The sequence below is a fragment of the Bradysia coprophila genome, unplaced genomic scaffold, assembly GCF_014529535.1.
Source record: "Bradysia coprophila strain Holo2 unplaced genomic scaffold, BU_Bcop_v1 contig_687, whole genome shotgun sequence".
In the NCBI taxonomy this organism is placed as follows: Eukaryota; Metazoa; Arthropoda; class Insecta; order Diptera; family Sciaridae; genus Bradysia; species Bradysia coprophila.
Genome location: NW_023503927.1, coordinates 70,425 through 98,279, shown reverse-complemented (window position 1 = coordinate 98,279; position 27,855 = coordinate 70,425). Strand labels below are relative to the sequence as shown.

Genomic DNA, 27,855 nt, shown 5'->3' with positions numbered 1-27,855 from the left:
TCCTGCCTGGTTTTACTATGCCGTGCATATAAAGTTAGCATTTTGATAAAAGCCAATAAAGTCTAAGGATAAGGATACGCTTAGTAAAAATCGAAATAACGAAAACCTGTTCATCCGAAAAAATCCAGTCTTTTTGTGTATATCGCTGCTAAAACTGCACTAGTGTATGAACCAATGTTTTTAACTTTGAGTAGATTTTGCGCCGCAGGCGAAATTTTTGATCCTAAAGTTACTGATTGATACTGATTTTGTAACTTCAGTATTAAATGTAATGAAAATTTTCCTTAAGTTATCCGCTTTCGTCTGAAATAGTTAGAAATAGTGAGAAAAGTGAGGAAATGCGAAAAAAAGTAACTCACTATCACTCCTCTCAAAAATAGTCTGAAAAGTGAGAATAGTGAGGAGACATGCCGCCCTGTACCTTACTTCGTACGGGCTTTCGTAATTGCGCTATGTGCAACTTTTAATTAGTTGTGGTTTGATTTTGGGGTTTTTTTAGCATTAAAACACCACGCTTGCTATTGCGGGTTGGTGAGTGTAAAAGCTTTATTTTGTTCGCCACCGAAATTCCTCGAACGCTTTCTTCGGCCTAGTTTTCTGTTTTCAGATCTATCGCTATCGACATTGTGTCATTTTGTAAACAAATAAATTGATAATATTTAAAAGTTTGAAAAGCTAAAAGGTAGCTGCCCACCTACATTAAATTTAAAGTTGCAAAAATAAAACCGATCAATCATCACCCAATCATCAATCATTAAGCAATCATCAATCATCAATTAAGCATCAATTAGGGACCTAGGTAGCTAAGGTTATAGAACGAACCCAATAAATTTCAGATGCCAATCTTTTTAAATTAAAATAAGCCTGCACTTATGAATTAGAAGTCTTCAAATTCACGCATAGTACGTGGTTCGCGTTAAACCGTGCAATTTTATCAATCTTAAAGAAGTTGATTCCTGCTAGGAATATTAAATGATAAATGATAAATTTATTCAACCCCTTTCAGAGAAATTGAGAGTCCCTCTTCAAATCAGCCGCACTTCTGCCTGTGTTTTTACTATGTCGCGAACTGAATTGTGTGCTTGAGCTTCTCTTTCTCCAAGCTTCTCGAAAATAGTTTACATTTTATGTTATAAAGAAATTCTAATGGTACTTGTACCCCAACATATTTGCTGTTGTTGACATCATTTGTAATTGATGTCGTAGTCTCGTTTACAACAATAAATAAACGTAATAAAAACAAACAAAAACAATCCATTCAGTAAAAAATCAAAATGTATTCCGAAAAGAAAAACGAAACCATTTCGAATGATATCATTATACTGTATAATTCAACACGAAATCCGTTTTTCCTTATTTTACAGCAACAAACCCATTGCACCTCATCGCACCGTATCAAGCAAGATGCGAAGGAGAACATTGTCAATAAATCTGCTACCCATGAATATGAACCGAAAGTCGTTGATGTTCCATAAAGAAGTGCATCAATTGGAAATAGCATCAATTACCGCAAGTGGAATGTTTTCACATCGCATTACGCTCAACGAATGAAGTGAAAGCAATAAACTAGAAGTGGATAGAGGCCCTAGTAGCTAGAGTGTTAAATAAGGAATAAATATAAAAACGTGTGTGTGTGTGATGTGGTGATAATTTATTCGATCATTGAATTAAATTTATGTCCTTACAGCCGCATATTGACGTTAACGAGAAAATACGCCGAGAGTTATGATTACAAATCTGATATATTTTTAAGAAAAATCAATCATGATTACGTAAAATGTCACGTACAGATGCTCTGCTGTAGTATATAGATATTCCGTTTGAAAATACAACCAGTACGATTATATATCGGAATTATATACAGAATGACGTCACCTAGAAAATGTGGCCGTGATGCTTTTCCCATTACATTTATTTTGTTTTGCACATTTGTGGCAAACGGTTATTGTGATAATAATAATTTCAATAAAAATTACAAAGAAACATTCAAGCCAAGACGTTTCAATCCCAGATTGATTGAAAATAATAATCAAATTTTTCGCGAAAATCAAATCGATTTCGGTTATTTAACTTCGGTCGACCATCAATCTACAGTTAAGAATTCTACACCAAATCCAACCGATGAATGGAATAACAACAACATTCAATGTAGGTGTAACGCAACGAAATTACCGTCTGAATCTACGTCGATTGTTGACTGTCACAATTGTGTTAATCGTGAACGAGAAAATGGTGAACGAGTTGTTGGTAACAACAAACTTGCCCAGTACGATGCTAACGAAACAATTTATTTAAACGTTAATTTCGAAAATTTAACTGATAGACAGCGACGGGATGTGATTGATGAAAGTAGTACTTCAGCCAATGGTTTACATGGTAAGTGATATTAAAGTAATTTGTTATCATTTACATTTTAACGACTTGCGGACTCTGAATTTGTCATTGTTATACAATTGCCAGTTGGAGCATTGAGAATATGTTTTTTTTTAATCCGTGGACATTTTATTAAATAATTATTTCTTGAAGACATTATGACAACAGCTAGTTTGTTGATCGTCGCCACACGAAATGAGGAAAATAAATTTTATTTGAGCTTGATTCACTTGTACTCATGTTTGTACTCACAATTTCTGTATACGTGAATGTACTCAGGCACACATTTTGATTAAATTCCAAATTTGCTTTTGACATAAAATCTTTTACTTCATTTGTTTTATTATACTCCGATATCTTATTGATCTGGTATTAAAGGGAACATCGGATAGAAGTCTTCGCACAACAAATGGGTCAATTAATCTGGTGGTGCTCTCACTTGTACGTCGTGCCCTATCAAATCAGGCCAGTCCTCGATTTTATTTACAGTTAAATTGCGAGGTTGTCGCGAGGGTTGTCGGTAGTCCTGTGAGTAAAAAAATTTGTTTATCGTTTATTGAGATAGAAGTGTCCGAGATACGCTGTACGATTTAGAGGTCGGCCACAAGGTTTCAGAAATCTGAAAAACGGCGTAAGTTAAATCTCAGGGCGAGTCTTTTTGTGTAAGGAATAGATGGATAAAATAGTATAAGATAAGAGTACAAAGAAGTCCGATACCCTTCACGCATCGGCCCCAGTTTTGGCCTAAAACGACGAAACATTTTGAAAAGACGAAAACCATTATCGTTTGTTGGACTGTCCACGAATTCTGACACTGACTTTGAACGGTCATAAAAGTCCAGAGCAGAGCAAGATGGGACTCGTTTGAAAGCCACTGAAATGGCCTTTCGATTAATACTAAACACGATAAAATTAATAAACGGCCTAACAAATGGATCCAGTTCCGGTGTCTTGACGTGAGGGGTATCGAACTTCTTTGTATTCTATCTTTCACATTCGGCTATTTCTTACACAACAATAAAAAAGAATCACGAAAATCGGTTGATTCTTCCCTGAGATTTCACTCACGCCGCTTTTTTGGATTTTTGAAAAACTGTGTCGAGCTCCATTCTACTGTAATATATCTCACACTCTGGCCAAACAATAGGAATAAACCATTATGGTTCGTAAAGTTCGTGATTCTGGCGATTTCGTACACTTTTGACATAAAATATATGAGAGAAATGTCAAAAGTTCATGAAATTGTCCATCTTACGAACTTTACATACCATAATGGTTTACCCCTAATAAATCTTTGTCGAACAAAACTTTCGACTAAAATCTACTAGACTCTGATAACTCGAGTCTAACTCGAGGCACCAAAAATATTCATCGAATCTGCTACTTCTTTTGGTGACCAAAATTTGGTCTAACTTTCTACATCAGACTTTCCCAAGTTTTAAGGTACGTTTCCCTATATAGGACCACCTAGGCATTTCTTTTTCAATGTGTGCATTTGGAGTACGTAGCCCGAAGAAGCTTGTGACTCGAATGTTAACACGGAAGACCGTAGAAGCAAATTTAATTTTCATTTCTGTAGCTGTTTAATCCTGCTCAGCGAGTGGAATTATAATTTTTCTGTATAAATGTCATTGTACTTCATCTGTGTAAGACGTGTTGAATTATCGCTTATAATAAAGCCGTGATTACCACTCCCAAAACAGCTTAATAACAACAGAATTCCACGTACTCAATTTGCTGACTTTGCTAAGAAATACTACGACTACACAATGTACATAACGTTACACAATTACATCGTACCCGTTGTACTCTCAAAGGTGAAATAAAGTAGATAGAAAACAACCGAGAAAGTATTCTGATAGCTGTTTGAGTGTAAATGCGAAATTTTGTTTGTTTTTGTTTTTCCATTTTTTTCTGAAAATTGGTAATGCGATTAACCCTCGAGCTTGTGGCGTCTTCAATTTTTTTTATAAAAACTTCTTCTTAGGACACTTACTTTCTATTACACCGAACATCGACAGTTTGAGTGTACATTATGAAAACCGTACGATTGTCATTGTGAAAATTATTTTTTACTTTCGACATTCTAACCAGATCCATCTACGACCCGACCAACCATTGTGGCTGCCGTTGAATCGAATGACAATGGAGAATATATGATAGACAATGGTTATCATCTGGATACATATGGCAATTCCAGCTGCATGGACGACGATTGCATCAATCATAATTTAACATGTGTTGGCGAAGAGCTTTATTGCAATTATACGTACGACGAATATGTGGAAATGTTATACGATTACATTTATCCGTCTGTGAGTGCAGAGAAAGAAGTGCTCTTCGAATAATGTTTAATTGTTTCGATAATTTATTATCATTTCTAGGTAACCGAATGGATTCTGATATTCTCTCATGCTGTGGTATTCTTTATGGGACTGGTAAGTAAATTGAAGATTTGGATTGAAAATTACAGTGAACGAAAGCTAGTGAAATGTGAAAATGAGCGAAAAGCCGAACATTTTTTGTCTCTGTTTTGTTTCAAAGGAAGCATATAATTACCACTGTAGTTATCAAGTCTATTTTGAAAGTTTCGATTGAATGAAGAGCCGTCTTAAAAACGGTACCTAACTAAAAAGATACAACAGCTGAAGAGTTGTAAGATTTGTACTTGTTTCTTCATTATTTATGTACCTATACGTACACAGAAAGATTTTAGGTCTTTCGTTTGCTGTATGACTAAACTATATTCTAGCGCCAGCCAAATAGTGTATTTACGGGCGAATATATAGTCGGTGGCGGAACATTTCTGCACGGTCAATATCGTCAGGAACGATATTTTGGTTTTTTATACGTCTAAAAAACGATATTATCGTTCGAAAATTTTTCATCCATGTCCATGACTATAATATCGTTTAAAATGAAAAATTGTCTTGAGGATATTATCGTTTTCTGGACGATATTATCGTCTTCTGGCGATATTGAACATGTAGAAAAGTCGCCTCACCATATAGTCTGCTCTCGACAACGGCGCCAAAAATGGACAATGAGCTCTATGTAAAGTTTTCTAATTCAGCAAAATACAAGTTAAAACAAATGAAATAAAAGATTTTACTTTAATCTATCAAAAGTACTTGCATCAAATGATTCGATAATGATATGCCTCACAAAAGTGGAAGTCCTTTTTTTATGAAATTTATGAAGTTACGATTTATCAAATTTCGTTAAATTTATCAAATTCCGTTAAATTTATCAAATTTCGTTAAATTTATCAAATTTCGTTAAATTTATCATTTTTCGTTAAATTTATCCTTTTTCGTTAAATTTCGCGAAATTTCGTTAAAATTTTTAAATTTCGATAAATTTATCAAATTTTGTTAAATTTATCAAATTTGTTGTTAAATTTCGCGAAATATCGTTAAATCTATCAAATTTCGTTTAATTTATCAAATTTCGTTAAATCTATCAAATTTCGTTAAAATTATTAAATTTCGTTAAATTTATCTTTCGTAAAATTTCACGTAATTTCGTTAAGTTTATCTTTTGTTAAATTTATCAAATTTCACTTGTATCAAATTTCGGTAAGTTTCGCAAAATTTCGTTAAAATTCTCATATTTCATTAAATTTGTGACGCATATCCTTATCAAATCTAATAGGCCCTTTGTGGAAGGCGCTCGACAACAATGTGAAAACAATATTTTTCCCGAATGAAAATGGAATCCTTGTTAAAATGAGCAATCCCACTCCACAAATTCTACTGTTTTTTGAGGTTGCTGATTTCAACACTGGTTGTCGTTTTAACTACGTTAGCGTTAAAACTGTTCCGAGGATCCGAGGAACAATCACACATTTTTAATTGCAACATTTTTGTTACCGAAACTTGACTTAAAAATCACCCACATTAGAAATTTAAAAAATTTATTCATTTTTGCAAAATTGTGTGTTCGTTTTTCACCGTTTCCTCACCCACTGAATAAGTAAATTTCTTTCCACCAGATTTAATCCACACATATCCTTACCGAAAAATTCTAAATTCGACTTTTTGTAACACAGTACAATAAATAGCTCTCACTCTCTGTAAATTTATTGTGATAGATATATATTGAATGAGTGAACTAATTATGTTCGAAATTTTCTGAAATGGCACATTGTGAAGTCATTCCATTCCATCATCGCATTTATTTTTAGCATTAGAAAGATGAATTTTCATCTAATTTATTTTCAATTTCCCCCCCCCCTAAATTAAGGGGTTTTCGTTTCTAGTATATCACATGATTCGATTTTCAATTTTAAATATTTTCGCAGGGAATTTCTATGGAAATTTCGATATATAATTACCATCCGAAGAAAATCTCGGTATACTCTGCACGTTTTTCCACTGGTGTGTATTATATTTAGACAACGCCAAGGAAATGTGTTTTAAGAGTAAATTTGGGATTTTTTACTGGAAGAATTTTAAAAAATATATTTATCCACACCATTACACAATTTTCCATGTTCTGTGTTCCCTCTTTTATTTTATCGAATAATTGATCAATTACCCAAGTACAGAATGATCTTTACTGCTTTCAGGAAGTCAACTCATGAATGCATGAAACATATAATGATTTCCTTGTTAACATTGTGTGTAACGTAACAATTCTGTTCGCTTTGTGTGGAAAGCAAGTGAATTTTACAAAATTGATTGGAAGCGTTTTCAAATATTTCTATAGTTAAATGTGGTACTGAGGTAATATTCATATACTGTTCCAATCAGGGACTAATTGCGCTAGTTTTTAAATGATTCAATGTCGAAATGTTCCGTTGGCTTAATATGAAAATGAAAGTAAGCAGTTTGTTTTGGTCTTATGTTATTAATGGATTGGTTGCGTTTGTTTTGAGACTCTTACATTACACTGGTTCAACGTTACACATAAATTTTAAAGTCTCCATATAAAGTCTACACAAAACTCTACTCAAACCTATACTGAGAGCTCTCCACAAAACTCTACTCAAAGCTCTCCAAAGAAACTCACAACAGAAACTCTAAAAAAACTCTCCACAAAAATTCTTCAAATAAACTCTGACCAGAAACTATCCAAAGAAACTCTCAACAGAATCTATCCACAGAAATTATCCAAATCAACTCTTCACAGAAACTCTCCACAGAATCTCTGCACCTACTATTAAAATATCGATCTGGACTGCCTGTTGTTAATGTGGCAACTGTATAAACACTTAGTATCTAATGTGTTGTATTTCTCTCACAAAATAAAATATGAAAAAGTAACGGATCACTCTCCACTTCAAATAACTAAAAATCGTTTATTCAGTACTGATCAAATGCCTATCACCAGCATCGAGTCTATAAGTCTATTACTACTTTTTCCCTCTAAGTCTAATTAATTTTCGATAGTTCCGAAATCTATTACTTCATTGGTTTAAACTTATGAATAGCATATAAAACACAAAAAACCAGAGCTTATGGACTTTGTTTTGTCTGTGCTGTTGGTAACAGATGATAGAAATGTGTTAACAGATAGGTGAATCCATTCAATATGCAAACTAGGAATGTTATTTACGAAAAAATCTGTGAGCTTCATTGCTGTCTTTCACACATGGTAAACGTTTTTCGGTGACAGATAAACCTGTGTGAGTGCCCACCTAAGGGTGTACAAACATTCTGGCCAAAATTTGACTACTTATGCTGCAAAACAGCGAGAGAAGTTTGGAAAATGTAATAACTGTTGTAAATAGTTATAAATGTAAAAGTTATTCTGGTCATCACTCTGGTGTTTCAACGTCTTTGAATTTTCCTATTTTCCCTCACCTCCCACTACGTTAGAAGAAGATTAGTTGAAAATTTTGAATGGAACGTTTTTTGTTAAAAATATTATACCAGATTCTCGTACACAATTTAGAGGGTGCAACGTTCGACCGACATCATAAAGTCTGGAACTTTACGACCCTTTATTATCAACAGTTTTCCTGTTCATAGCAAAAACTTTTTTTTATTGTTGGAACATTCCGCTTATTCATCTTGCTTTTAAAAACAATTGGCGTGTGAATGGGTGTACATATAAGAAAAGAAATGCAGACTCGAAATGCAGATAATTTTATTCAGTCATGCAGGAAATTTTCCATAATAAAGTTAATTCATTTTTGAAACTTTTTTGCGCGATGCGATTGGCTATGTTCGTTCCACTTCTATATTTATTTCCAAATGCTCTTTTTCGTGCATTATATTTTCGACATAAACGGGCCAAATGTACAACGTTCAATACAGTTCAGTGTGATTTCATTTCATATAGACTATACTCAAAGCACCGATAAACTACACTATGTCGGTGTGCTTATCGTAATAACATCGTGATTCGTGTAGAAGATTGGAAAAAGGAAAAGAATAATGGAGAAGTGTTGTCGGTATGTAAAGTATTCGAAACTTTTTTGTTGTATATGAGTAGGACTGTTCCTGAACACTTTACGTTCAAAGCACTTTAATGGAAGTGAGCGGAAGGATGGATCACTAATTAGGATTTTAATTGGCAAATTTGAATCTGGGTTCGATGAAAATAGTTGCACGTACTGCAGAGCTATTTCTTATCTTATAAATTAGTGTATGGCTCATGCAAACAGTTATTGTTTTCGTTTGGGAATATTAAACCAAGGAACTCGAAATTGAGTACTCGAAAGTAGATGTTTAGGATATTTATTAGTGAAACAGCTGTATAGTCCTAACCACTGAGTGTGAATACAGTTTCTAAAGGAAAAGTCTCCAAAACTCAATATTACCTCTACCTATCTTATTCTTAGAAGTTCAAAACTCATTTTTTTTGTATACTGTTTATCCTAAGAGGAGTGTAGAGAAGATCTTTCTGAGAGGAGTTTAGAGAAGAGATGGGCGATATTTTAAAATTAAACTTTTACCTGTTGAATGCGATACCATAGCCTATTCGCCATTTCTATTAAATTCCTTAATTGTTTAGTCATTTTTTGACTTACAGTTAGTCTTAACCTTTGTGACGCAAATACAGCTGATTTTAAACTGGTCCGCTCATACAACCTTTCTGCCTTGCCTTATACGTGTATATGTATATACGCGTTTAATGTTTGATGGTCATACGCTCGCGTGGTAGTTGTAAAACCGTATAACCACGAATAAAACAGTGAAGTTGTATGAGTGGACCAGCTAAGAAAATCAGGTGAAACAAATTTGATTGAGGTTATCGTCTAAAGCTGTGTATTGGAAAACCTGTAGATTTTTAGCTTTTTTGGATGTTCAGTAAGTCAGCCAGCCAATTGAAAGGAAATTTTTTAAGATTTACAAGCAAAGTGGAAATTGACAAATTTTTCTCAAAGGTTTGTTACGTTGATTAACTTGAACCGGAACGAGGAATTTAATTCGCATGAAATACACCCATCACCAGTATAATAATTGTCGAGTCTGCCCTTGTTTCGACCGAAATATTTTCAACAGATCTAAACAAAATCTTTTACTCCATTTGTTCAAATAGTATATAATGCCTCATTTGCTGGAGATGAACATTTATTTTGGAAGCCACTGTCGCGTCGATAACATCTGACTCTTCTGACACAACTTTGCTCACATCTTTTATTTGTCTCGTTTGCTTATGGTTTCATAGGCCTACAATACAAATGATAGAAAACAGATTGTTTCGTACATTAAATCAATCCTTTTGAAAAATTAATATTTTTAGCTCAATTAAAACAATTTCAAAGAAGTCACAACAGAACTAAATAAGAAGTAAATAAATTCGTCAACTCATTAACCCAGCAAAATATGAGCAACAGGAGTATGGAAACCGTTCTGAGAATACTGTAAATCTGCTTGTACCTAATGTAATATCTAAGTTTATCTAAGATTGACACTTTTCACAATCTCACCCCATTCGTCGAATGCGAACAACGAAATATACTTTGATCACCTTTCAAATTTTCGTTATCATTTCAAAAAGAAAAACAGAAATTTTCTTCCAAATTTGAAAAGCTTTTCTCAGTTCCAGATGGCTGAACTTAACAAGAATTAGACGAACCATATTTTTGATAAGCGATTATATTCCGGATTTGTTTTGCTTCATTTAACTAAATCTAACCTCCAGTCTAATCGCACAACGTTTATCCTTTTAACGTCAATTATATACAGCACGTTCGTTATTTCCCTTGACTGGAAGTCAGGGTCTTATGACGGAAAATACCCTATAATCTTTGTACCGAAAGGTTGTATGAAATGTTATGAAAAACGGAATTGTTTGTCCCAATATTTTGCTTGTAAACACGATAACTTGAGTAATTATCAACCAATTACTAATTTAATTTTTTTAATCGACGCAGAATTGAATTCCTGAGGTTAAGTTCGAATATGGGCTATGTGGGATTAAGGATCTGGAAGTTATTCAATCTATTTATGATTTATTGTTGATTAAAAATCTAACCGCTTTACAAGAAAATATAGAACAGAAAAAGTACTTTTCCAATAATAATTTATATCACTAAAATCTTTTGAGGGATTTTTTTGAAAGTGGACCAGGCTCCGTCGGAGCTATTTTTTCGCGGCGGTTTGTTCATATGCCCAGATAGCCCTTGGCCCTAATAGTCCAAAACCGCTGTCGTTTAATTTTCCTATTTGCGTCTTGGCTGGTGGTGAAGGTGCAAAATTCGAAAGAAGGGTGTTTTTATACGTGATTTACTGCCGCTACAGACAATGGACACACATGTGTGGCGGCTCGTTGGATAGGTACTGTCCAGGACAACCGGGGCAAGCATAGATATCTTACATGTTTTGTGCCATTGTTCGAAAATAACAAAAATATTGTGTCAGTCAAAGGCCGTAAATTTTGATGAACTTCAAAAGGTGATATCTCGCACCTGGAGAATGTTTATGGTTAGATCATTGGATGCAGACATCAAAAACAGCATAATTCGTGTATTTTTCTAAAATCAATATTTTGCTTTCGGTGAAGGAAGACATTTGCTTTATACCCAAAAAAGTATCCTGAAACCTTTCACTTCTATGGCAATTGAGGTATGATTGTAGAGCTGGGTTAAGCCTCTATCAGGGCAACCACTGATCTGTACAACAACAGTCACCAGGTACAAAATATCACCTAATAAAGCTCATCAAAATTTCCGGCCTTTGACTGATACATACTTTTTGTTATTTTTGAATAGTGCTTGAGTACACATTTGATATCTGTCTTTGCCCCGGGTCTCCTGGACAGTACCTATCCAACGAGCCGCCACACATGTGTGTCCATCGTCTGCAGCGGCAGTAAATCACGTATAAAAAACACCCTTTTTCGACTTTTGTACCTTCACCACCAGCCAAGACGCAAATATGAAAATTAAACGACTGCAGTTTTGGACTATTGGGACCAAGGGCTATCTGGGCATATGAACTAACCGTCGCAAAAAAACAGCTCCGACGGAGCCTGGTCCACTTTCAAAAAAATCCCTCTTTATTTTTAACGGCTTGTTTTGCGTACATACGGATTGGGCATAAACTTAAAATTAAAGATGAAAAATGTCCCGTGGAGGACGGTATCGTGCTCAAAATAGACGAAACATTCGCTCTTTGAATTGCCATGGCGATTCTCTGTCGCAAAAATTCTAGTGATCGAGATTCACCGCTCAATTCTATTAATTTATTTCCAATTTTATTGATCAAATTTTGCGCTTCCGTTGACCAAGGGCCAAGTGTTTCGACTGCCACGGCATTGAATATGTAATGGTTCGCTTTGAGCTCTTGGTATTTGTTGTGTTTCGTTCTTGAAGCTTATTCGGCAACGTTCCTTGCGCAGTTCGTTGATTTGTTGATATAGCTTGGTGCAAGGGTATCCCAACATGTGACGACCCAAACCAAATAACGACCGTTCGACCATGGCACCAGCGTCAATCCGTCTGGTCTTTTTCCGTCGTCGCGGAATGAGCCTGGAGGTTCAAGTGTAGCATTGAAATGGATTGATGAAATGCTTGAAGCAAAATGTTGTTAATCTCGATGTGTCGGGGAATCCTTCCAGCAACTCAGGCAACTCTGGCAACTCAGTCCGTGGATGCCACGCTTGGATACAAATGTCCCACAAGAGCATATGTGTACACGTATTTGTATGTCGTTGAGGTTAGTTCCGATGTGCTTCGATGGGATATCGTTCAACCGTGCATTTGATTCATTGCACTGTAGAGTCAAAAATCGAGCGATGTCCAATTGATCGGTGAAATGCAAATGTCGATGATGCGTGTCACGTTTATTCGGTCCCAATTTTTTTGTTGATTGCACGTTGGGGTTGAATTGTTCGAAACATTCCAGCATTCGAAGGCTTCTGGCAAATGACTGATGATATCAGTTATTTGTGATGTTTCGGAAGTTTAACAGCGAAAAATAAAATGAAATTGATTAAAAATATTTTGAAAAAATTGTCAGTCAAGGGACCTGACCCGCCCAAAAGGTGGGACCTAGTTTTTTCTGTTGGAATTTTCCGAAATGAAATCGCATTTTGTTTCCATACATAAAAGTCCCTATAAAGTATCATTGACACTTGTTTTTCCTCTTTTATCTTTTTTATCTCTCTCTTTTTTCAGACGGAAACAACGTACAGACATTATACATTTGAATTTTTTGCCATTATGTGAAATTAAACCAACAAAATTGTTCCGTTTACAGGTGGGAAATGCTTTAGTCTGCATATCGGTGTACAGCAATTATACGATGAGAACGGTTACCAACATATTCATTGTGAATTTAGCTGTAGCCGATTTTTTCGTAATCCTCTTCTGTTTGCCGCCGACGGTGGTGTGGGATGTTACAGAAACATGGTTTTTGGGTGAATCAATGTGCAAAGTTGTGCTGTATTTTCAGGTGAGTTTATTATTTATAATGGTTAGTGTAAGTGATTTACAAACAAACAAACAAACGAAAAAATCTGTGGTGTAATCGGTATACCTGTGAAATGGATATTCTAAATCCACGCGTGGGGGGCCATTCACAAATTACGCTTGTCAAAAATGATAGCTTTTTAAGAAATCTCTACTACGGATATTCAAAATCTTTGCTCTCAAAGTCGAAAAGTCTGCGTGGACTGTGAGCTAAGTTTCTTCACTGATACAAAAATTTAGTCAGCATACAGTATGTATGAAATGGCTATATATATATTCCAACGTCTTACATGTATATCGTACATGTTCGACGTATAAACATACGAGTGACACGAATAGTCACGAGCAGTATGTACGAATATTGTATTGTATTGTATGCCAATGTGGACAGCCAAATGTGTGCCGGTTGACTTGACGGTCCAATTTTGTTGAGTATTTCCAAAATGTTGATTAATTCCGGAGTGTTTAGTTCTTTCGTAGTAGGAGATACTACGAAAGCAGATTGTTCTGTCTGAAAGTTGGTTTACCATATAATTGGTGTGAAAGATGTTGAAGACAGATGGATGTTTTCGAAAGTTATACGATAGAAACTTTGAACTGGTTGTAGTTTCTGTAGTTCAATACAGTGGTCTAAACAACTTATGTTTTGTGGAACATATGTGGAGAGTGTGCAATTTTTGGTTTGTGACTACAACGCATTTGAGAAATAAGCTGTTAATCTCCGTGCGAGCTGTTAACTATTTATGTTTAGTGTCGAAATGATAGACGCTTAACTGTACAGTTTTTACTGTAAGGTTGTACTAGTCTGTAGTACCGTGCCTTTTAATGACTATCGGTTTGGCCTGAATCGCAGTTTTCTTGAGCAGTTTTCCTGTGTCAGATAGCGGACTGGTAGATCGTTATAGTTTCATATTATCGAACTGTGTCACCTTTACTGTTGCAGTTTGTACTGGTCAGTAGTACCATGCCTTTTATCGGTTTGGTCTGAATCACAGTTTTCCTGAGCAGTTTTTACTATTTGCAGCTTATGCTTTGACGCTCGTGCCGTTGAAGCTCGTTCTTTTAGTTGTGCTATAAGTAGACTATTTTAGACGACCTTTTTTGAGATGTTGATTTTTAATAGTGCTCCGTTCAGTAGTTTTAATACGTTCCAGCTAAGCTGATTGGTATGATTGTAAGCTATCTCTGTGTTCAATAAACAGTGTTCTTCACCCCCAAGACACACTCGAAAACCCGTTCCCGTCGCCCAAAAATATCAATTTTTTTGTCATATCTTGGGAACAACTACAACAATTTTCTCTATCTTGCAGCATAAAGTTTCTTAGCCACAAAGACGTGTTATAAAATACTTCCACAGTTTTGCTGATCGTTTTTGGTTACGAAAAAAATCAAAGTTTCTTACAAATTACCGAAACTTCGATGAATTTGCCCCAGCTCAGAAAAATTCAAAAAATTAAATCCTCGCGGCTTCGTCGTTTTTTTAGTGCCAAAATATTTATTATACCATGCAAATCCACGAAGCTTTACAATTTTTGCAAAAAAAACCACTCTAATAAAGTTTAGTCAACTCAAAATATAACCGAAAAGTGAATGAGAAAAAAATTGTCCTACGTATTCTACCAAGGACAAAAAATTTCGAGTGGGACCTCTGCAATCGGCAATGTTATAACATGGGTCCGATGTGCCATTTTTATTGTTTATATGAGTTAGTAAGTGAAAGTTCTAAACTGTTCTAAAAAACTTAGTCTATTGACAGCCTTTTTGAATATTTAAAAATATTTAAAAGAAAGTCGAACAAAATTATTAACATGCTTTTAAAATATATTTCAATTATCGTAAAAAAATTCTGTAATTATAAAAATATATACAATCGCTAAACCGAACTGGTGTGCATACGTTATTTTGCACCAGCTGGTCCCATTTGGAATTGTATGTGACCAGCTGGTGCAAAATAACGTATGCACACCAGTTCGGTTCATGCAATTTCAAATAACTGCATACATACTGCAAAATTTGTCGGGTGCGGTTCTGAAAATTCGGTATTCCCACTTCCAGAGTTCAGTGATACTGCTTTTATTTCTTTTATTTTCTTAATTTTTTCTAAAATTTTCAGCAGAGAAAACTAGGCGGTAGTGTCTTTACTTTGTAATTGTCTTTGTAACTATTCGATCAATCCATTGTCTTTAATTATGAAATTATCGTTAACCAAACACAACTTTCGATTGGTCAACAACATCAATGTTCATGGAAGGTCAACGAGGAGAAACGATGATATTCATGTGATCAATCCGTACTCTGCAGCGACCCAAGCGAATGCAGCAATTGTGCGTGCATCGAATGATTACAATGTGCTACCCCGGGACTTAAAAGAATTGACGAACCTAGCCAATTTCAAGATGAAAGTCAAGCTTTTGGTAATGGAACAAAGTGAAATATACTCAGTGATGTCTCTTACTCGTAATCGATAAGTGATATAAACTTCTGTTTAAATTTGGAATAACTTTGATGATTTTGACGAAATTTTGGGATAAATTAATGAGTCTTAAAGTGATGATATTAATGTTGATGCCATTTGTATTCCACACAAAATTGTTTTCTGGGATGATAATAAAGCTATTATTAAAAAATAAAATAAAAATCGATCCGACGATCATACCAAAGTAGAGGTGAGCGCCGGCGCCAGTTGCGCCGATCGCAGCCGAAATTTTCAGTAAAAAGTCAGCCGCCGCCGGTCGAAATTTTAAATTTTTCAGCCGATCGCGACGTTTCAATACGAGAAAAAATAAATTTTTATCAAAAAAACGAGCCATCAGAACAGTCGGAGCGTTTGCTGCGACTGAGCCCCGTACAAACCCGTATATCTATTGCGTACGTGACCCTAGTGCGTCTGTCACCCTACTTTGACCGTAAGCCTATTGCGCCGGTTAAAGTAGTTAAAGTAAAATTATTATGTAATGTGTACATCTTAGAAATTGCGCATAGCGCAATTACGAAGCCCCGTACGACGTTCCTTTCAAATAAAACAAAAATTTCAAATAGCCCTAAAATTTTAATTTATTGAGTATAAATACACATAGGGCCTAGTATCGGCCTCAGTCCGAGGATCCAATTTTTTTTTTCAACTACATTCTATTCGGCCTTTGATTACCTTCCAAATGAAACAAAAAATAGGAAAAACGGATGAAATTTGCTCGAGTTATATGTAAAATACACATAGGGCCCTAGTAGCGGCCTTAGTCCGAGGACCCAAATTTAATTTTTTTTCAACAACATTCTATTCGGCCTTTGATTACCTTCCAAATGAAACAAAAATTACGAAAAACGGATGAAATTTGCTCGAGTTATATGTAAAATACACATAGGGCCCTAGTAGCGGCCTTAGTCCAAGGACCCAAATTTAATTTTTTTTTCAACAACATTCTATTCGGTGTTCGATTATCTTTCAAATGAAACAAAAATTACGAAAAACGGATGAAATTTACTCGAGTTGTATGTAAAATACGCATAGGGCCCTAGTAGCGGCCTTAGTCCGAGGACCCAAATTTATTTTTTTTTCAACAACATTCTATTCGGCCTTTGATTACCTTCCAAATGAAACAAAAATTACGAAAAACGGATGAAATTTGCTCGAGTTATATGTAAAATACACATAGGGCCCTAGTAGCGGCCTTAGTCCGAGGACCCAAATTTAATTTTTTTTCAACAACATTCTATTCGGCCTTTGATTACCTTTCAAATGAAACAAAAATTACGAAAAACGGATGAAATTTGCTCGAGTTATATGTAAAATACACATAGGGCCCTAGTAGCGGCCTTAGTCCGAGGACCCAAATTTAATTTTTTTTCAACAACATTCTATTCGGCCTTTGATTACCTTCCAAATGAAACAAAAATTACGAAAAACGGATGAAATTTGCTCGAGTTATATGTAAAATACACATAGGGCCCTAGTAGCGGCCTTAGTCCGAGGACCCAAATTTAATTTTTTTTCAACAACATTCTATTCGGCCTTTGATTACCTTTCAAATGAAACAAAAATTACGAAAAACGGATGAAATTTGCTCGAGTTATATGTAAAATACACATAGGGCCCTAGTAGCGGCCTTAGTCCGAGGACCCAAATTTATTTTTTTTTCAACAACATTCTATTCGGCCTTTGATTACCTTCCAAATGAAACAAAAATTACGAAAAACGGATGAAATTTGCTCGAGTTATATGTAAAATACACATAGGGCCCTAGTAGCGGCCTTAGTCCGAGGACCCAAATTTAATTTTTTTTCAACAACATTCTATTCGGCCTTTGATTACCTTTCAAATGAAACAAAAATTACGAAAAACGGATGAAATTTGCTCGAGTTATATGTAAAATACACATAGGGCCCTAGTAGCGGCCTTAGTCCGAGGACCCAAATTTAATTTTTTTTCAACAACATTCTATTCGGCCTTTGATTACCTTCCAAATGAAACAAAAATTACGAAAAACGGATGAAATTTGCTCGAGTTATATGTAAAATACACATAGGGCCCTAGTAGCGGCCTTAGTCCAAGGACCCAAATTTAATTTTTTTTCAAATACATTCTATTCGGTGTTCGATTATCTTTCAAATGAAACAAAAATTACGAAAAACGGATGAAATTTACTTGAGTTCTATGTAAAATACACATAGGGCCCTAGTAGCATTTCACTTCTAAGGCCCTAACTCACGGTCCACTCACCCGATTTTAAAAAACTTTTTTTTCCTGGATTGGTATTGACAATACCTATCATTTGCCGTGTCATTTACATTTCCATCGTTTATTTTGCCATAAATATCACCAAAAGACCCTAAATCACTTAGGTGGCCCTAACTCACGAAGGGCCGACCCGAAAATGCCCATCTTCGAACTTAGCCTCACTATTTCGACTATCTTTCAGGGGAAAAAAAAATTTTTGAAATCGGATTTGATTTACTCAAGATATCGACGTGACGGACAGACGGACAGACGGACAGACGGACAGACGGACAGACGGACAGACGGACAGACGGACAGACGGACAGAAGGACAGACGGACAGACGGACAGACGGCCCAAATTTTTATTGCAGATTCGTCATCTATAAACATAGGCAAACACTTTGCCCTTACCGTCTGCTTCGAATTCCATCAATTACACACGGCATCGTAATCCTATAAGCCCCTTCGTACTTCGTACGGGGCTAAAAACGGAGTTGATTGAGGAAAACCAACAGGCGTGCATATTTCATGTGTGACAACGCATGGTAGACAACTAATAGTTGACTACTGATTCGAAAAAATCTGTGATATCTTGTGAAAAATGCATTTGAAAAGTAAACTCCTTCGGTATGCTCGTATTGCAAAGAGAAAATAATATTTTGGTAGTTCTATATCAATCAATAACATCAAAACATGCCCCATTGGCTCACATTTTACTGTCAGATTTTTCAACTTTCTTCTTTATTGACCATGGAAAAGTTTGAAACTAGTGCAGGTTTCGAATAATCTGCCAAAATAAGTTTGAGTTTCGGTTGGTATGTAGCTCATTGGAAAATCTCGACTTTCTCGGATGTACGGTTTGGATTTTTAAAACTTGAAATTAGTGAAGATCTTTTCACATAAAGTTTAACAGAAAGTCAATTTAGTTATTTATCTATCAAGGTAGGTATGAAGGTATTTTTCGCACTAGATGTCGATTGTCGATCCGAGGCGAAGCCGAGGTCGACAAGACGTCGTGTGCGAAAAAATACCGGAATACCTACCGTGGTAGATACAACGTTTTTCGCAATTTTGGGCCATAATCACCTTTCCAATGCAAAATATTACCAAAATTTCTACCAAACATTCACATGCAAACATGAATTCATTTGAACGATCAAGCAACCTGCACTATATACACATTGTATTGTGATGCATAGAGACGCGCTAAATAAAATCAAGTAGTCAATGCTTAGTATGTACGCTTCAACAATACGTTCTGTATAATTGTGTGACTCTGTAGCCGAATGGCTATGGTCGTTGCTTGGTGTTTGGAAGAATTTTGGTGTTGGATGTTCATGTTCAAATCCTGGTCTGTGCAAAGTTTTTATTTATAAAATTTAGTCTTTCTTAAAGGTACTAAGCTATGTAGCGTGCGAAAAAAATGTGAAAAAGCCCAAGTGCGAAAAAAATAATCAAAAACGCACTGTGAAATAAATACCTTCAAAACGACACTAAATGGATGCATGGAAAGGTGATGATTATGGACCAGAATTGCGAAAACTTATTTTTCCGTTTGAAAATCCAAATCAGCCAATATTTTAAATTTAGAGTGAAGGGAAAATTATTTTTTGAAAAGTAATAACGATTCGCCGATTTTTGCGCCGAGATGCTCCGCCACCGAACAAAAGTTGACCGGCGCACACCTCTATACCAAAGTAGTTTTTTATTTATAAAATTTCGTTTCTCTCTCATTTTCTAAACTTCAATTCTATGAAAGAAAAAAAAAACTGACAAAAAACCGATTTTTATTACAATAAGTAAATGCCATTTAAACTTACACTCAAAACTTATGTTACACACTTTTTTCATCCAGAATCTTCAAATAACTCTATTCTCAACAACAATTGTTCCACTTCCACATTAATATTGTCAATTAAATCCTGAGTTTTGACCACCGATGGATGAGGTTTGTTTTCAAAAATTTCCTTGAACTCGTAAATGCATTCGATGAATGTACAAACAGCTGATAAACAGTTTAAGGCAAGAGCTAGGCCGTTTGCAAATTGCATGAACGATGCAGCATTCATTGAAGGGAAATAGCTCGAAAAAGAAGTCACATAACTTTGTGCATACTCTCGAACAGTTGGAATGAGCAGTCCACATTGCAATATAATGCACATAGCTAGAAGACAATTTCGTGTCGGATTCATTTCAACATTACTTCTAGCATTCGTACCAAGACAATTCACCAGCCTTGCTATAACAACTTGCAACTCGTCAACAATTTCATCGTGTTCTTTAGCGTATCGCCGTAATTTTTCCATGTGCTGTTGAGTCTTAGACGAATCAACAAAACGTCGAATCATATCCATACCTCTTCCACCAATAATGCCACAGGTACCGGTTACAATTAAAGCAGAAGACGCTCCAGCTGTGAATGGTATCAAAGCAGCACCGGCAGCACTAACAGCACCAGAAATTTTCATTGAAGTCGATACTTTTCGTGTTTCTCTTAGTTTATTGCTGAATGCAATGATTTCAGATTTAAATGAATGTAAATTCTTCAATAATGCCCGATCCGTGACTAGTAGACGGTTCATTTTGCGGACATAGTCATCAGAAAGATCATTGATTCCTTCACTTGACATTTTGGATAACACAAATACAATTAGAGTTATTCACAGAATTTCAAAGATTTCAACACAAAAGCCGATTTTGAGCAGTTCGTTATGAGATGTACACTTTATTTTTACCTCACCTACCGCGCAAAATAAATTGAAATACGACGGATTTCTGTATCGATCACTAGATCGAATAGTCCTAAACATCAAAACTAAACTTTGGTTAGTTATTTGTGCCACCGAGAGTTGAAATAAGACGGATTTCTATCCTGTCACATACGGCTCTTCATCTGTTATCGATAACGACGACAAAAATAACTACAAGCTCTGCGTAATATTGTCCGTTATATAGGAAAATGCAAGTTAAAAAATTGAAGTACAAGATTTGAAATCAACATATTAAAAATATTTTGATCGATAGAAGTAATAGACCCGATAATAATTACTGGTCATATGCTTGCCGTCTGTAACAGGCTATACCGATAACAAGATTGAAAGGTCCAAAATTTCAAAACTAGGTGCGGATACGGAATTTGTATGAGGTATCACAACATTTCATCTACAGAGATGAACGAACATAACCTAAACGTCAACCAATTTCTTTGTAAACTTTTCGTTAAAATTTTCGTCAACCTGAAATCTGAGGTTAAGTTGCCTTCTGTGGATGAAATTTGACATTTCAAAATGACCTTGAAACAAACCTATGAGCGACCTCGATTGAACCAAGGCTGTATACTTTGGGGAGGTCACGCAGATCGCCATTTTATTAGATACGCAGGAACACACCTTTTACATACAAACAAATTCACCAAAATTGAATTTGTATGGCGAGGTGAATTTTTTGTATGAAACGTGGTGTGTAACCCGCGTATCTGCATCTGCGTGACCTCCCCAAAGTATATTGCTTTGGATTGAACAAACTGAATCATCAACACTGTTGATCCAACAGTACTTGTTGTGGATCAAGTATGGCATGTTTGGTATAGTTGAAAAGTTCATTCATATTCAGGCTACAATATCAGCGACAATTTAGTTTGACATAAGGCTACCAGAAAGATACAGAAGTGGCCAAATTTCACCAAGAGTAACGGATAAAGTAACTTCTCTGAAAAAATACCATAAAAGACCACTGTCATTAGAAAGAGCTGTTTAACTAGAATCAATCTTAACTATATCACTCATCGAAAATGGGGAAATTTTGACTTTCCACTGTTTTTGCTAAAGATAACCGAAAGCAATATTTTTTAACCAGTAGATCTTAATTGTTCCCTCTACCGGTCCCCATTAAAATATATCTTCAGGCTGTACCTGACTTCTTGTGATAGTTGCATATACTTATTCTCAGAAACGGCTAACGGCCCAGGGGTTGGGTCTAATTTTCTAATCAACCGTAGCGATTGGTTACAATGAAAATTAAGATTTTGTTTTGCTTTTGTGTACTTCAATTCTCTGATGGCACAATACTATGTTGTGTTACGTGTGTTGTAATGTTGATTCTTTCAGCACACGACCCAATTTTCCATACTTTATAGAAAACTTGGGTCTAGTGCTGCAAAAATCAACATTACAACACTTGTAACACAACCTACTATTTCCGAACATTAAATATTGAGAATGAGATTTCGGGTTTTCGCTCGTATACCGCACTGACTGTGCTAATTTATTTATCAGAGAATACTGCCGTAATTTGCATAAGAAACAAGTGTTTCTTATGCAAATTATTTTTGGTAACTTTTCGGCGAGTTGGTTCTTTTAAAAAATCAGGAAAAGTGCATTAGAAACAAGCGACAAATTTGTTCTGATCGAAAACACATAAAATCGAGGGGTGACTCACTCCATTTAATCCATTTAATCCATTTAATCCATTTAATCAAAAAAACATTTTTTAGTAAAAATGGTATTAAATTTATTTAATCCATTTAATCCACTTTACACCAAAAACTTCTAAAAGTGGAATTTTACGCTTTTTTACGTTGTAGTATGAGTTGTAGTACGTCGTCCAATCAAAATCAACCATTTTTAAGACTTTTAAAGTATTTGGTAAAATTAAGTTTTTTCCTATTTAATCCATTTAATCCAATTTTTATTCCATTTAATCCATTTAATCCATTTAATACCATTTAATACCATTTAATCTAGAAGTGAGTCACCCCTCGCATAAAATACTTGTCGAAAAATGTGTCTTATGAAAATTATTTGCAAGAAAAGTTTCTTTTGTAAATTATTTATTGGCAAGTATAGTTTCTTATGAAATTTAAAATTGCTATAAAATAAATGGAAAAGTACCGTTAAGTGTTTCTTATGCAAATTAAGACAGAATAGAGTGTTTAAAGAGAATGTCAATTTGACATTTTCAAAATGAGTGTCCCCCATCGCACGCGGTTAGGACCTTTTATGCCACAGTCGAAGAGAACCAATCAAACACAATCTTCGTATTATCAGAACAAATGTGAACAGTGGATGCAATTACACACTAACTGTTACTGGAAATGAGGAACTTTTTCGTGGCTCTACGTTAGTCCTATTTATTTATTTATTTATCAGCTCTTTTAACGTCGATCTAATGCAGACAGACGGTACAAATCAACAGTTAACGATAGTCAGAAGCAAAAGTGCCAAGCAGAAGAAATAGAACACAAGTAAAGTAAAAAAAAATTACAAAAAAAAACAAAAACAAAGGAATTACAATCCGTACATCACAGTCAATCAAAGACTTAAGTCAAAAATGAAAAGAAAAGGAGACTATAAAATCTAAAGTTAGACAATAGTCAGGAAAACAAAGAAATAAAAACAAAAACCTTTCGGCAACAAGATCAATTAGATCATTAGATCATCGTAAAAAACACGTATAACCAGAAAATCTACAAAGCGGTCCATTCGCCAAATTCATGATCGGGAATATTGAGCAACGCTGTTCGAAATTGACTTCGAGGTAACGACGGGTCAACGTGTCTAGCAGCGATGTTAAACAATTGGCAGGCCTTATTAAACGGTGAAAATGCCAAGTATTACCTGCTATAAGCTCTGACCGAAATGAAATTAGCGAACCGCGTTGGTCTCACTGTTCTGTTTAGCGTAATTAACGACCGCAGGTGTGGCGAGTTCCATTTCCCAAGAATTAACGAATGCATGAAGAGTATCGTGGCATTAATTCGTCGTCGGACCAGAGTAACCATTTTGAGCTGGATACATCTGTCTGTGTATGGTGGTAGGATGTAGTCTTCCGTCAGATGGCGTTTGTCATCTCCCAACAAAAACAAAACAAGCTGCTTCTGTACACTTTCCAGCCTATTCTTGTGAACCTCGAAATATGGCCACCATTTCATGAACTCATCAATCGCACTCACTAAAGAATGTGTAAAAGACATTTTCCGTAGGACTAGGACTGAGGAACATATATACACGATATTTTTGACTTTCACTCCTTTGCTCCTACTACCGCCCGAGATATCACATGAAATTTGTATGAAGAAACGGATTTTCATACGTTTTGAAATTGATGAATTTTGCCAAACTTTACCTTTGTCGCTTTGTTACCCGAAACTTTTGAACTGCACGATGGATTTGGCTGAAATTTTCAGGGTAAGAAACAAATTTGAAGTAATTTTCTTAAAAGGCAACAATTTCGGTGCTATTAGATACAAAGTTCGGTTCAAAGACAAATGTCGCTCCTTTGGGAGCTATACGAGTGTCTAGTCGTGTCTGGAAGAAATACATTCATAACGCCGAATCATCTGCCATTGTGTGACGGAAGGTATTATAATGTAATAGTAACCAATTTTTTGAATCAGTTGTTTACATAACATATCCTCATAATTTGCTGATTGTGGCGCAATTTTTTGTGTGTCGAAGATGTGAGCGGTTCTTTTGTAAGTGGATAAAGGAACTTGCGTCACACTTCCACTGTAAATGGTTTTTATGCGATTAGAAAGTACCGAAAAGATTACAGCATTAAAGTAACAATACCACATTCAGACCAAGATTCAACTAAAAACTTAACGAAAAGGCCGGAAAAAATATTGACGCCACCGGGAAGTTGGTTCCAAATCAGCGGGAAATGGTCATAGTTTCATTTCTGCTTGCACGTAATTTGCCATTACAGCAACGAATCGATTATTTTCACACCTTTTACCTGCCTTTCGTCAAAAACATTGTCGAAGATTTATGCTAAACCATTTATTTTGCTCGATACTATTCACTGCTTCAGTTTAAATTGAGCATTGTTGCTTTTATACTGTTGCGTGTAGCTTCCACATTTATCAAAGAAGTCAAAGAACGAGTGTTGAAAATGAATACAAGGATCTTCCGTTCACCTCGAATCTTTTATTCAGTAATGAGCAATCAAACAATTAAATTCGAAATCCTTCGTGATACCATCGGACGAGTCGACCAAACGTACAAGAATATCTCCCCGGTGCTTTTGTTGTGGCATTAGTCGCAATTACTTTTCGTAATTTATTTTTCAAACAATGTACGCATTCAAGCAAAAACCATCGTCGTCGGTATTACTGTCGTTATAATTCCTTTCACTCAGTGTAAAGTTATGTAAGAACCATCCTACATTCCTACAAACTGTAAAATTATTTTCATTTATCACGGAAAAAAGGGGCAGTTCTTGAAGTATGGTAAAGTTTTCCAATTTTACATGGAATATGTATATGATGAATAGACCATCCATCGCCGTACAAACGTTGATGTGAATGTTTGACGAACGTTTTTATGTTTGAATATCAAAGACATTAATATTTCATCCGAGAGAAGGCAATGCAGAATTGCATTTATAGGCAAAGAAACTAGCAAGTGAAAGTCTGTAATGTTGTTGAATTGTCTGGGACAAATATTTTGCATTGCGTTCCAAGCGAAATGCATATTTAAAGATGATTTAAGGATTCTGCAAACTTTCAAGAAAACCACGAAGAGCGTAAGTTTACGTTTAGCTCATCAAAAAGTTTTCATTTCTATTCAACCTACAGGAAGTTGTATTCCTTTCACGACAATTCTTGGTTTCGTATATTAGGGGTAACCGTAATCCATTATATGGTTCGTAAAGTTCTTGAGTATGATGATTAAGACAAAGTTTATGCGAGAATTATCAGAAGTTCAAAAAATAGCCATACTCACGAACTTTACGAACCACAGTGGTTTACCACTATTATTTGTACATTCAACGTTATAAGCGTAGATGCGGCGAAGCAATAAAATTCATGAAACTTTGCTCAGATTTTTTTTCTAGCTTTGAGTATCAGAAAATTGATGGGGTTGGGCTTTTGGGGTGATGAGGTTTTTAAACGCACTAAATACACGTTGCTAATACACGTATGAAATGAGCTTAACGACTTGTTGACGTATGCGTTAGCACAACACCCAGTTAAGTTGTTGTCATCCAATGCAGCATGCTGCATGCCGTTAGTTTTATGTTGATCCATATTCAGCTGTGAAAGCATGGGTGGCGCCACTGGAGAAAAGGTGCTAGTTTTATGGTGATTCGTAGATATAGCCATGCAAATGCATAGATGACGCCACTAGAGAAAAGAGTAAAAAAACTCACCAGACCTGTTCTATGTGTTAAATTCAAGTTGCAGATTAACTGGTTAAATTCATAAAATTTTGTTCCATGCCAACATCAGCCCCAAACACGCACCTTGTATAACGATTAGAACTCTGGGTTACATGTATTCGTAGCTTATCTTTGAATTGTTTACCATACAACGATTGTGTGGCTGATCCACCAGCCTCTTCAGCTGTATCAAATCTCTGCACATTTTCCTGTTTTCTATTTGTATTTTGAGACACTGCTTTGTACACGTAAAAAATCCCACTTTCTTATCTGAGGCGCTACTACTGCTTAATCTCTCTATTTGTCTGATCCTTTCGTATGCTATTACAAATGGTAAATGTGAGAAAGCAGAGAAACGAACAAGAACAGCTTAGATACGACAGTGGGATTTTTTACGTGAGCAAAACAGTACGTCTGTAATGAATAGCAGCATATTTCCACCAGCAAAGCTCACAGCACAACGAGACTCTTCGAGTATGCTATTAAAAACATAGCTAACGCCGACCCGTACGAAACACCTATTCGTATCAAAAGCCTTTATTGTGAAACTCTTCATTTCTCTTACTTCATTTTCTTCTCTGCTGAAAAGCTATTCGCGCTTTAAAATCACTTGCATTATCCACTCTTTGCCTTGCTATCATCAACAAATAAATTGCCGGAGGCAATATAGACAGCCCCGTACGAAGTCAACTTTCATAAATTCCTATTTAAACAGCTATATACCGCTATATTTTCCTATAAATAAACATTTCACAGATGAATATGCTATTATATAGCTCTATATGCCTGTATATAGCTCAATATAGGTGAATATAAATATATATAGATGTCCATATATGGAATGCCTGAAACACCCCACACACATAACAAATTATTTCCATGTTAACAAAAACTTTCTTAGTACCATTTTCCCCAATATATTTCACTTTTACTAAAATCCAATATGGCCGCCGGCAGCCATTTTGTTAGGAGACTGGAAATAGTACCGACGCTTTACATTCGTTAATACCTTTCAAACAAAAAAAAAGCCGAGTAGCCAGATAAGAGCTCACTCCAACAGACCTAGCTCACGCTCAGGAGAACATAATTTCATAAACTTTTTTTTCCCTGATTGGTACGGTCAATACCTATCTAATAAAGCTAAAACAGACGACATATGTTCAAATGTGGCTGACCTACAAGCTAAAACTGCTTGCCGCCCTGTGCCTGTTTCACACCAAGGGGTCTAACTCACGAGTCGGTCATCCGATTTCCATAAACGTTTTTTTAGTCGATCGGTATTGTAAATACCTTTTATTTGACGTATCACTGACAAGTGTAGGGCTTAAATGTCTGGAGATATCGTCGAAAAACACTTATTCACTTATTGGGCCCCAGCTCCGGAGAGGTCGATCCGAAATAACCCATCTTCGAACTTAGCCTGTCTTTTGACATTACCAAACGAGGAAAAAAAGAATTTCAGAAATCGCATGTGTTTTACTCAAGTTAGAGAACGGACAGACAGACAGACGGACTTTTTTTCACTGATTTGGCATCTCTAGACAACCACAATAGGTTTCCCCTTACTCAGGGAGTCCAATTCGACGTGTTACAAACGTATGCGTAAACCTATAAGATCCCAGTACTTCGTACGGGTCTAAAAACGCCTAACATGTCTCTCTAATGCAAACACGTCTATGAATGGGCGATCGAATTTCACCGAAAGCAATAAGTAATATCTCGACTATTCCAAACAATTCG

At 35.6% G+C, this 27,855-nt stretch overlaps 1 protein-coding gene across 2 annotated transcripts in view; it reads left to right on the top strand.

Annotated features, from left to right (window-relative positions):
• Window positions 1–1,398: 1,398 nt before the first annotated feature.
• The window catches only part of LOC119083529 (orexin receptor type 1-like), a 64,502-nt gene continuing 38,045 nt past the window's right edge, over window positions 1,399–27,855 (top strand). Inside the window, exons 1-4 of one of the 2 annotated variants that reach the window (XM_037193249.1) lie at window positions 1,399–2,376; window positions 4,468–4,688; window positions 4,758–4,811; window positions 13,029–13,223. In XM_037193249.1, the coding sequence (XP_037049144.1) occupies window positions 1,866–2,376; window positions 4,468–4,688; window positions 4,758–4,811; window positions 13,029–13,223 (981 nt within the window). In that variant the 5' untranslated portion in view covers window positions 1,399–1,865. The remainder of the gene's footprint in view (window positions 2,377–4,467; window positions 4,689–4,757; window positions 4,812–13,028; window positions 13,224–27,855) is intronic. The other variant, XM_037193248.1, reaches the window with a different exon arrangement.